Here is a 12822-nt window from a genome sequence, read left to right on the forward strand (position 1 = left end):
TTAAATTGTACCGATTCTGTTTGTGTTTGTAGGTTGTTGGTGGTTTCGATGAGGTGTCGTTTCTTGCCATCTCTCAGCACCCTGAGAAGATGATGTGGCTTCAGGCTGAATTATTTTAAACAGAATACCAGGGCCCTGGTCTTTTCGGAGGCTTCTCTGGCTGCCCCATGTAGCAGACTGTCTTTCCACTACCTCACCCTGCTGTTTGCTTTGGAACTGGACAGTTGAAAGGCTCCCGATTCACTTCCAGTGGCTGGGAAGCAGCATGAAGGGTTATCTAAGAAGCCCCAGTGGGATCTACATACTTAAAAGCAAGACAACCACCATCGGACGTCTTGAGGAGTCTGATCTGTGTCTGCAGGTGAGGAGCGGTGGGCACCGACGCACGGCGTGACGGCTCTGAGGGGCGAATAGCTGGGTGGGGCGATCGATGCTGAGCTGTGTAAGGTGACCTGTGACCCAGGTAGCACCCAGAATGGGAAGTGAGGTGACGAGGCTTCACGCTGTTTACCTCGATTCATTACAGCACAGAGGAGGCCATTCGACCCTTTGTGTCCACACTGGTCAACCAAGATCTCATCCCATTTTCCAGTGCTTGGCCCCATAGCCCTGGAGGTTACGGCAGCGCAAGTGAATATCTAAATACTTGTTAAATGTTACGAGAGTTTCTGACTCAACCACACTTTCAGTCGGTGAGTTCTAGACTCCCACTGCTCTCTGGGTGAAAAAACTTCTCCTCAACCCCCTTCTACCTTAGATCCTGGATATTGACCCCTCTATTAATGAAAATGTGTCTTCCTATCCACCCTATCCGTGCCCCTCATGATCTTACACACCTCTATCAGATCCCCTCTCCATCTTCACTGCTCCAAGGAAAACCACCTCAGTCCATCCAACCTCTCCTCCTGGCTCAGAGACTCCAGTCCAGGCAGCAGGCTGGTGATTCTCCCCTGCACCCTCTCCAGAGCAATCACTCCCTTCCTGTAATGGGGTGACCAGAACTGCACACACAACTCTTTAACAAATTGGCCAAACACAGGGGAACTTTTAAGCCTCCCACTATTTTGATCTTTAGCCGATTAGGGGACATACAGGTTGGAGGGAGCGGTAGAAGTGTTTTTCAGAAGTGTTGGGGTTGAGAATAATGCCATTGTCCCAGCTGATTCACTTCACGAGGCAGGACAGTCACTGTTATTCATCCATTCTGCAGCTTCTTTCTATCACAGAAGTGAATGAGGCTATCATAGAAATCCCTACAGTGCAGAAGGAGGCCATTCGGCCCATCAAGTCTCCACTGACAACAAACCCACCCAGGCTCTATCCCTACAACCCCACGTACTTACCCCACTAATACCCCTGACACTAAGGGGCAAATTAGCATGGCCAATCCACCTAACCCCCACATCTTTGGAGTGTGGGAGGAAATCGGAGCACCCGGAGGAAACCCACACAGACACGGGGAGAACATAAAGACTCCACCCGAGGCTGGAATTGAACCCGGGTCCCTGGCACTGTGAAGCAGCAGTGCTAACCACTGTGCCGCGCAAAAGTTGTCTTTTGTATCTGGAGAGTTGTGGCCACAATGACCCTGGTCTGCTCCCTCCTCCTCCAACAATGGCTTTGGTTCCAGCCGTCGCCACTTCCACTGCCTCCCCTCCCCCGCAACTGCCCCTCCCCCAACCGCCCCACTCCCCCTCCCCCCCCCCCCCAACCGCCCCACTCTGTGGCAAGGTCCCAAGCTTGGTGAGCAGGCTTGAAGGGCCAAATGGCCCCTCCAGCTCCTATTTCTTGTGTTGCTTCTGACGTGAAAGACATTTACCCTCAATGCATCTTATCCTTGAATGTTTCTCTTTCAGAATGGAAGCATCGGGGATCACCACGCCCTAATCGAGCTAAGCGACTCGGAGAACTGTTTTGTCCTCCAGGACCTGAACTCCTCCGAGGGGACTTTTGTCAACGACTGCCGAATCCAGAATGCCGCGGTGCGGCTGGCGCCCGGAGACGTGCTGCGGTTTGGGGTCGGGGGTGACACTTACGAGCTGGTGGTGGAGACCGTTCCTTCGGTGAGTGGGGCGCCCAGGAAGCCGGGACGGGGTTTATGGGACAGCAGCTTGGCTCTTCCCCCTGAGGGAGTGGCTCGTGCTGGGGCGCCAGCCGTGGTTCCGCGGGTTGCGAGGTATAGAATTCCTACAGTGCAGAAAGAGGCCATTCGGCCCATCGAGTCTGCACCGACAACAACCCCACCCAGGCCCTATTCCCGTAACCCCACACATTTAACTCCACCCGCTAATCCCCCTAACCTCCACATCCTGGGACACCAAGAGGCAATTTAGCATGGCCAACGCACCAAACCCGCACATCTTTGGGACTGTGGGAGGAAACTGGAGGAAACCCACGCAGACACGGGGAGAATGTGCAAACTCCACACAGATGGTGACCCGAGGCTGGAATTGAACTCGGGTCCCTGGCGCTGTGAGGCAGCAGTGCTAACCACCATGCCGCCTGTGCCACCCCAGCTATGATTGTTTCTGGTAGTTTTCACAGGCAAGCTCACCTTAACGGAAAGGACTTTTAGATTTGATTTATTATTGTCACATGTATTAACATACAGTGAAAAGTATTGTTTCTTGCGCGCTATACAGGCAAAGCATATCGTTCATAGAGAAGGAAAGGAGAGAGTGCAGAATGTAGTGTTCCAGTCATAGCTAGGGTGTAGAGAAAGATCAACTAGGTTTGTTGCAAAACTCAAAATGAGCATTCCCTTTGACCTTTTGCCACTGACTCCCTCCTGTCTACCAGTTGAACACAGACCTCCGCTTTGGTTCTTCTTCCCACCCTCTCCCCTTTCACCTGCACTATACCTCTTTCATTTCTAACACTTCCAGGTTCTGATGAGATATCATAAACTTGATGGGCCGGTTGGCTGCCTTCTGCTCCAGTAATGACTCTAAGACCTGAAACGTTAACTCTGGGGTTATGGGGATAGGGCCAGGGTGGGGTTGTTCTAATGGGCTGAATGGCCTCCTCCTGCACTGTAGGGATTCTCTGATTCCCCTCTGCATAACTGTAGTGTCCTAACTGTGATAAGGGTTGCGCATTTGAAAGAAAAAAGAGAAAGATGTGGTTTGCACACTTAGATTCAAAATAACAACAACAGATTTATTCTGGTACCTCTTGCCTGTACAGAGTAGAAAATGAAACTCAAGCGGGAGCCTATGAAACACTCCAATCACATCACCATCAAATCATGTGACCTGCTCTTAAAGCAATCATGCAGCCACTTAAATATATAACAATAACACAATTCTTCTAATCTATTCTCCTTTCTCTCACTTGGCGAGTACCTTCAATCGATGACCCCCCTTATTACTGACTCGCAGCCGAGGGAAATAGTCTTTCCCTATTCACTCTATCATCATCTTCATATCATTTAAAAACCTCAATTAAATTTCCCTTGGCCTTCTCAGCTCCATTAGAAATAGCCCCAGTGTAGTAAGTCGGTGGCACAGTGGTTAGCACTGCTGCCTCACAGCTCCAGGGACCCGGGTTCGATTCCGGCCTCGGGTCACTGTCTGTGTGGATTTGCACGTTCTCCCCGTGTCTGCGTGGGTTTCCTCCGGGTGCTCCGGTTTCCTCCCACACTCCAAAGATGTGCAGGTTAGATTGATTGACCATGTAGAAACATAGAAACCCTACAGTACAGAAAGAGGCCATTCGGCCCATCGAGTCTGCACCGACCACAATCCCACCCAGGCCCTTCCCCCATATCCCTACATATTTATCCACTAATCCCTCTAACCTACGCATCTCAGGAAACTAAGGGCAATTTTAGCATGGCCAATCAACCTAACCCGCACATCTTTGGACTGTGGGAGGAAACCGGAGCACCCAGAGAAAACCCACGCAGACACGAGGAGAACGTGCAAACGCCACACAGACAGTGACCCAAGCCGGGAATCGAACCCAGATCCCTGGAGCTGTGAAGCAGCAGTGCTAACCACTGTGCTACCGTGCCGCCCATGTAGATGTGTGGGGTTACAGGGATAGGGCATGGCTAAGAGACTGTCAGAGAGCCAGTGCAGTCTCGATGGGCCGAATGGCCTCTTCCGCACAGTAGGGATTCTATGAACTATACACAATATTCTTAACTGTGGCCTAAAGAACATTTTGCACAATTTTATTACCATTTCTGTACCCTCTGGCCCTATTAATGAATCCCAAAATGCCATGGGCTTTCTCACTGGATCTACCTACACTCACATAGATACAGGGGTTTCCTTTTTGAACCCACAGGTATGTCCTCCTCCCAACCCTTCAAGGATCTTGTCCATCCCCATGGGATCTCTGCATTGTCCCCTCCCCTGAGAAGCCCAAAGATTAACCAGGTCTTCTCTAATGATGACATGAGGTTCGAAACCCTCTTATCTGTCCTTCCTACAACACGGGAATGTTCCTTTGTGACGCAGTAACCACAGTCGGGCACAGGATTCCAGCTTCTCCTGACGAGGGCGTTCGACTCTGATTTATACCCTAGCGTCGAGCGCACACATCTCATTGGTTTTGAAGATGAAGTCGCCATAGTTCCAGATGACTGTAGGCCGCTCTGCCCTTTGAGCGGCAGAGCTGACAGGTGGTGATTGAACCTGAGGATCACCTCGTGTCAGGCCAGGGGGACAGGTTGAGAAGGTCATGAATAACCTCAACTGGTACAGGAATTGAACCTGCGCTGTTGGCATTGCCTTGCATCATGAACCAACTCACCAGCCAACTGAGCTAACTTAATGGCTTTGTTAATAGCTGCTCAAGCTTGGTTAGACATGTTGAGGGAAGTGTTGCCAATGCTACTTGTATATTCTGATAAAGATTTGCCAGTCTGAACATTGATTTCTTCCTCTCCTTTCCCCACCCCGCCCCAGGTGTTCTGCCCTCCAGTCACCCAGCGATCAGCATGGCCTGGGCACCTCCAACTCATCGCGGACTCCAGGCCCTACTCTTGCCCCGTGGCAGCCTCCCAGCTTCCTGCGCTGTCCGCGCAGAGCTCCGCCAGTGCACCAAACGGATGGATCCAAGGAGGCAGCGCCACGGTTCCTCACCCACCTCTGAGAAAGCGGGCAGCGAGCGCGGGCAGCAGGCGGGTTACGGGCGGCTACCCCGCTGACGTCAGCACCAGCCCCCCTGCTGTCAGACGAGGTACAGGCGCCAAAATACTGCAGATGCGGGAAATCTGAAATAAAAACTGAAAATGCTGGATGGGCGGCACGGTGGCACAGTGGTTAGCACTGCTGCCTCACAGCGCCAGGGACCCGGGTTCAATTCCAGCCTCGGGTCACTGTCTGTGTGGAGTTTGCACATTCTCCCCGTGTCTGCATGGGTTTCCTCCGGGTGCTCCGGTTTCCTCCCACAGTCCAAAGATAAATTGATTGGCCATGCTAAATTGATCCTTAGTGTCAGGGTAAATAAGTAGAGTTATGGGGATAGGCCTGGGTGGGATTGTGGTCGATGCAGACTTGATGGACTGAATGGCCTCCTTCTGCTCTGTAGGGATTCTATGAACTCCAGGGGGAGGCAATGGCCCAGTGGTCTTATTGTAAGACTATTAATACAGAAAAGCAGCTAATGTTCTGGGGACCCAGCTTCGAATCCCGCCACGGCAGATGGTGGAATTTGAATTAAGAATCTACTGATGACCATGAAACCATTGTCGATTGTTGGAAAAACCCATCTGGTTCCCTTGGGGAAGGAAATCTGCCGTCCTTACCCAGTCTGGCCTACATGCGACTCTAGACCCACAGCAATGTGTTTGACTCTAAACTGCCCTCTGAAACGGCCTAGCAATCCATTCAGTTCAAGGGCAACTAGGGATGGGTAATAAATGCTGGGCCAGCCAGCGACGCCCATGTCTCATGAATGAATAAAAGAAAGCTCTGGCAATGTCTGTGGAGAGAGAAAGAGTTAATGTTTCTTCCACAGAACTCTTTAAAAGTAAAGTTTATTTAAAGTTTATTTATCAGTGTCACCAGTAGGCTTACATTAACACTGCAATGAAGTTACTGTGAAAATCCCCTGGGTTGCCACACTCCAGCGGGTACACTGAGGGAGAATTTAGCATGGCCGATGCACCTAACCAGCACGTCTTTCGGCACGGTAGCACAGTGGTTAGCACTGCTGCTTCACAGCTCCAGGGACCTGGGTTCGATTCCCAGCTTGGGTCACTGTCTGTGTGGAGTTTGCACATTCTCCTCGTGTCTGCGTGGGTTTCCTCCGGGTGCTCCGGTTTCCTCCCACAGTCCAAAGCTGTGCGGGTTAGGTTGATTGGCCATGCTAAAAATTGCCCCTTAGTGTCCTGGGATGCATAGATTAGAGGGATTAGCGGATAAAATATGTAGGGATAAGGGGGTAGGGCCTGGGTGGGATTGTGGTCGGTGCACACTCGATGGGCCGAATGGCCTCCTTCTGCACTGTAGGGTTTCTATGATTGATTTCTGTGGGAGGAAACCAGTCCAGTGATAATACCACCGCCATCTGTAACTAGCCTGGCCTACATGTGACTCCAGAACCACAGCAACTGCCCTCTATAATCACCTAAGAAGCCATTCCATTGAAGGGCAATTCGGGTGGGCAGGAAATGTTGTCTTTACCAAAGACGGTTGTACGCCATGAAAGGATTTTCAAAACCGTGCGTTGGATCTCCCCGCACAGCCGCACAATTGTTAAAAGTTTTGAGAGCTTTCAGCAGATGTTATTATCAGGGGGTGTGCAAATGCAAGTAGATTACATTGAAATTCAAAATATCCAAGCATCCTCAACACAAACATCATGTCACGGAAAGAGGCACTCAGCCATCATGTTGGTACTAGCTCCTCCAGTGGAATTACTCCAGTTATTGTGAACTGTACTCTGTTGTTCTATGGAAGAGTATAATATCTGTTTTGTACACTGCAGCGTCCCCCACATTCCCACAGGCTGTAAAGAGATGAATGAATAAGCATTTGTTTTGGTGATGTTCATTGATGGCGGCATGTTAGCTGAGGTGGGAGAACTCCTTCTCCTGCGTTAATGCGACCCGAGCAAGCCCAGGGCCTCAGCATGTAGGAGGGCAGCTCAGAACATGCAGCAGGTCCTCAGCATTTCCCCTATAGTGTCCACCTTGACTATGTATCAAGTCCTGGAGTAGAGCTTGAGTTGCTTCCATTGGGCCAATGGAGACTTCATTCTCCCTATTGAATGGAACCCCTCCTCCCCTCAGACACTGGCATTCTGCACATCCCTCGCACTTTGCACATCCGGCACACTGAGCTCCATTGATAATGTGACACCGGACCTACACGTGCCTCTCATCAGGCAAAGAAAAGTACAGCACAGGAACAGGCCCTTCTGCCCTCCAAGCCTGTGCCAATCATGATGCCCTAACTAAACCAAAAAAAACCTTCTGCCCTCACTCTCTGTATCCCTCTATTCCCCCCCTATTCATGTACCCATCCAGATGCCTCTTAAGTGTTGCTAATGTTCCTGCTTCCACCACCCCCTCTGGCAGTGCGTTCCAGGCACCCACCACTCTCTGCGTGAAAAACTTCTTCCGCACATTTCCCTTACACGTTCCTCCTCTCACCTTGAACCTGTGCCCCCTTGTAATTGACACTTCCACCCTGGGAAAAAGCCTCTGACAATCCACCCTGTCTGTGCCCCTCACAATTGTGTAAACCTCTGTCAGGTCTCCCCTCAGCCTCCGTCTTTCCAGTGAAAACAATCCCAGTTTATTCAACCTCTCCTCATAGTCAACACCCTCGAGACCAGACAACATCCTGGTGAAACTTCTTTGCACTCTCTGCAAAGCTTCCACATTCTTCTGGTAGTGTGGTGACTAGAACTGCACGCAATACTCCAAATGCGGCCTAACCAAGGTTTTATATAGCTGCAACATGATTTCCCAACTCTTGTACTCAATACAAAAGGCATGACGGCATAGTGCCTCCCTCCTTTCCACCTTCCTCCACGTTCTTAATCCTTCTCCAACAGCTTTTCCCTGGTTTTCCAACCACAACCTCTCTGTTCTCCCTCCCTTTCTCCCGCCGTGCCTGGCACCCTCGCTTTCCTCTTTGTTATGCAGCAAGGTGTGAGTAGGGAGCTCTGCCAGTAGGCAGCAGGGTAAAACACTGCTGGTCACTGTGGGGATGCCAGTGATGTTCCTACTCTCTCGTTAACAGGAGGCTGGACTAACACCCCGGGGCGATCTGTGGGGAACGGCTTTCCGACAACTGTGCCTCAGACTCTGGAAATGCTCCTGCATGAGAAGGTGAGATGTGTCTGGGGAAAAGTTTAGAGGAGATGTGCGAGGCAAGTGTTTTACACAGAGGGTGGTGAATGTCTGGAACGCGCTGCCTGGGGAGGAAGTGGGAGCGGGTACGATAGCGGCATTTAAGGGGCAACTAGACAAATTCATGAATAGGATGGGAATGGAAGGATACGGACTCCATAAGTGCATCTAGTTTTAGTTTAGTTTGGGCATCATGATTGGCGCAGGCTTGGAGGGCCGAAGGGCCTGTTCCTGTGCTGTGCTGTTCTTTATTCTTTGCTGTTCTTTGTCTGCCATTCCTGCTCGAACACTAGTGCTGGAATTTTACTGGCTTGGAGAACAGCATTCTCCGTTAGCCTTGGGTGGGATCGTAAGAACCTCGGGCGGACATGCCGGTAAAATTCCACTCTAGTTGTCCAATCTGTCCATCCCAATAACAATGTTAATGAATCATTGGTTAATCTTCTTCCTGCTTACTGTTGAAGCGTTAAAGTCTCTCACGTTAATACCCATTCCAGTTTTTTGTTCCCCTGCTGTTACTTTGGGCACAAGTCAGTGAAAGTCCCCTGTATAAACCCAGCTCTTTCTATCCTTCCTCACCTCGGAACTGGTCACTGTTCAAACCTTTAATTTCATTGTGCGCTTCTTTTGGGCGAATCAACTAAACTAAACCAAACAACTGTCTGCGTGGGTTTCCTCCGGGTGCTCTGGTTTCCAATTCCACAGTCCAAAGATGTGCTGGTTATGCTGATTGGCCATGCTAAATTGCCCCTTATTGTCGGGGGGATTAGCAGGGTAAATATGTGGGGTTATGGGGATAGGGCCTGGGTGAGATTGTTGTCAGTGCAGACTCGATGGGCCGAATGGCTTCCTTCAGCACTGTAGGGATTCTATGATTCTATAAATGGAGGGATACATTAAAAGGCAGCCCCATAAAGATTTACCACATCAAAGTAAACAGAAACTCAAAGGGAACTCAAAACATCAAAAACAAAATGTGATTAAAGGGGTAATCGTAGAACCCCTACCGTGCAGAAGGAGACCATTCGGCCCATCAAGCCTGCACCGACTCTCCAAAAGAGCATCTTACCCAGGCTCTATCCCCATAACCCCACGTATTTACCCCGCTAATTCTCCTAATTTACACATCTTGGGACACTAAGGGGCAATTTAGCATGGCCAATCCACCTATCCTGCACATCTTTGGAGTGTAGGGGGAAACCGGAGCACCCGGAGGAAACCCACGCAGACACGGGGAGAACATGTAAACTCCACAGTGACAGTGCCCCAAGCCGGGAATCGAACCCGGGTCCCCGGTGCTGTGAGGCAGCAGTGCTAACCCACTGTGCCACTGCGGTGCCCACCGGGTACGAAAGGCCTCGATCGTGTTGGAGACACCCCGGCAGCGAGTGTGGCAGAGAATAGGGGCAGACCAGCCTGGGGCTGAAGTGCAGCCAAAAAGAAGCAACAGATTATTTTCAGCAAAGCAAGCAGTCGGCTGCGTTTGTGCAAACTGTGTTGTCAATTACAGGAACATCAAATCCTCAGGATGGGAGATGAAATCAGCCACCTCGTTGTCTTTGAAAGCGAGTCCAAGCGTAAAGACACCATCGTTGCCAACCTGCGCACTGAGGTCGCTGCCTTGAGACAACGGCTAGCCCAGGTGAACCCCGGTCAGACCGATGAGGAAATCACGCAGCAATTGGTAACATTAGGCTGCGATATTGAGGCCAAGCAGGAGCAGATTGAAAAGCTGAAAGATGAGGTACAACACTTGCCCTTTTCTGACCGTCCCTCTTCCCCCTTGTGTGCTGCAGTGCGAGTGAACCCAAGTGAAATCTGAGCTTGCTGCCGCGTGTGCTAAAATTGCCATCGCTGGTGCTTTTGAACAGCGGGTGTACTTAACATTGTCCAGAGGTTGGTTTTGACACCAAATTCATTTGACTTGTTCAAATGGAGATGTTAACTTCCTGCGGTGACCTCAGTTCACCCTCTGGGGATCAGAAGCAGCATCTGGGAACAACTCAAAGCAAAATATTCACATTCAGTGCACACAGTGAGGTCGACAAAGTTTCCAATCTCTCTTTCCAGTTCTTAAAATATTAGTAATTCGCAATGCCACCTCCAATTCTGGAAAGGGTAAAAATAGATAAGTCCCCTGGGCCGGATGGGATTTATCCTAGGATTCTCTGGGAGGCTAGAGAGGAGATTGCAGAGCCTTTGGCTTTGATCTTTGTGTCGTCATTGTCTACAGGAACAGTGCCAGAAGACTGGAGGATAGCAAATGTTGTCCCCTGGTTCAAGAAGGGGAGTAGGGACAACCCTGGTAAAATATGACCCACCCTTCCCTGCTCCCTCGGGAAGAGAATTCCAAACACCCTCTGAGAGAGGAAATTCCTCCTCCATCTCCATCTTAATTGGAAGACCCGTTATTTTTAAGCATCGTCCCCTAGTTCTAGTTTCCACCACGAGGGGAAACATCCTCTCAGCCTCCACCCTGACAAGCTCCTGCAGAATCTTCGATGACTCATTCCAGTAAAGTCCATTGAGTTTAGGCCCAACCTGCTTAACCTTTCCTCACAAGGCAAACCCCTCATGCTCGGAATCAGCTCAGTGAACCTTCTCTGAACGGCTTCCAATGAAGTAAAGTAAGGTGACCAAAACTGAACACAGCCTCATTAATGTCCTTTGCAGTTGTAGCAAGACTTCCCGACTTTTATACTTGATCCCACTAGAAATAAAGACCAACATTCCATTTGCCTCCCTAATCACTTGTTGTACCTGCATCGTAACTTTGTGTGATTTATGTACCAGGACATGTCTGTGTGGAATTTGCACATTCCCCCCGTGTCTGCGTGGGTTTCAAAGAAAAAAGAACAATACAGCACAGGAACAGGCCCTTCGGCCCTCCAAGCCCGCGCCGCTCCCCGGTCCAGGATTGAATCCTGAATCCAGGATCCCCGCCCAATTTTCCAGCCTATCTACATACCAATATCCTATCCACCGAGCTGTCCCTCACAGCTACGATGCTTTGTTCATTACAACCTATTAACTTACCCCCACCCCCCCATTCCAGACCATGTGATCTCCAGGGAGAGGCGAAAACCCAGAGTGAAAAACCCCAGGGCCAATATGGGGAAAAAAAAATCTGGGAAATTCCTCTCCGACCCCCTGAGGCGATCGAAACGAGTCCAGGAGATCACAATGGCCCCGATCGGAAAATGCTTCCCAACCCTAGTCATTTCCACTTCCACGAACACCATATGAATTCCCTGCCCCCGAGACAGGTTCCCAACTATCCGCAGTCTCGCTCTGTACTGGCACCAGCAAGATGATCATAGAATGAAGCCTTGAAACGAGAAACAAGGAACAATTAGCCCGCGCCGCTCCCTGGTCCAAACTAGACCACTCTTTTGTATCCCTCCATTCCCACTCCGTTCATATAGCTGTCTAGATAAGTCTTAAACGTTCCCAGTGTGTCCGCCTCCACCACCTTGCCCGGCAACACATTCCAGGCCCCCACGACCCTCTGTGTGAAATATGTCCTTCTGATATCTGTGTTAAACCTCCCCCCCTTCACCTTGAACCTATGACCCCTCGTGAACGTCACCACCGACCCGGGGAAAAGCTTCCCACCGTTCACCCTATCTATGCCTTTCATAATTTTATACACCTCTATTAAGTCTCCCCTCATCCTCCGTCTTTCCAAGGAGAACAACCCCAGTTTCCCCAATCTCTCCTCATAACCAAGCCCCTCCATACCAGGCAACATCCTGGTAAACCTCCTCTGTACTCTCTCCAAAGCCTCCACGTCCTTCTGGTAGTGTGGCGACCAGAACTGGACGCAGTATTCCAAATGCGGCCGAACCAACGTTCTATACATCTGCAACATCAGACCCCAACTTTTATACTCTATGCCCCGTCCTATAAAGGCAAGCATGCCATATGCCTTCTTCACCACCTTCTCCACCTGTGACGTCACCTTCAAAGATCTGTGGACTTGCACACCCAGGTCCCTCTGCGTCTCTACACCCTTTATGGTTCTTCCATTTATCGTGTAGCTCCTCCCTACATTATTCCCACCAAAATGCATCACTTCGCATTTATCAGGATTGAACTCCATCTGCCATTTCCTTGCCCAAATTTCCAGCCTATCTATATCCTTCTGTAGCCTCTGACAATGTTCCTCACTATCTGCAAGTCCTGCCAGTTTTGTGTCGTCCGCAAACTTACTGATCACCCCAGTTACTCCTTCTTCCAGATCATTTATATAAATCACAAACAGCAGAGGTCCCAATACAGAGCCCTGCGGTACACCACTAGTCACAGGCCTCCAGCCGGAAAAAGACCCTTCCACTACCACCCTCTGTCTTCTATGACCAAGCCGGGTGCTCCGGTTTCCTCCCACAGTCCAAAGACATAGAACATAGAACATTACAGCGCAGTACAGGCCCTTCGGCCCTCGATGTTGCGCCGACCAGTGAAACCAATCTAAAGCCCATCTAACCTACACTATTCCAATATCATCC

General features: G+C 50.2%; 1 protein-coding gene across 1 annotated transcript in view; it reads left to right on the plus strand.

Moving 5' to 3' along the window:
* Positions 1-259: 259 nt before the first annotated feature.
* The window catches only part of LOC144489916 (forkhead-associated domain-containing protein 1-like), a gene marked incomplete at its 3' end in the record, with an annotated part of 45496 nt that continues 32933 nt past the window's right edge, over positions 260-12822 (plus strand). Inside the window, exons 1-5 of the mRNA XM_078207741.1 lie at positions 260-361; positions 1857-2063; positions 4917-5190; positions 8205-8293; positions 9825-10058. Coding sequence (XP_078063867.1) covers positions 266-361; positions 1857-2063; positions 4917-5190; positions 8205-8293; positions 9825-10058 — 900 coding nt within the window. The remainder of the gene's footprint in view (positions 362-1856; positions 2064-4916; positions 5191-8204; positions 8294-9824; positions 10059-12822) is intronic.

This window comes from Mustelus asterias, unplaced genomic scaffold (assembly GCF_964213995.1).
Source record: "Mustelus asterias unplaced genomic scaffold, sMusAst1.hap1.1 HAP1_SCAFFOLD_2669, whole genome shotgun sequence".
NCBI lineage: Eukaryota > Metazoa > Chordata > Chondrichthyes > Carcharhiniformes > Triakidae > Mustelus > Mustelus asterias.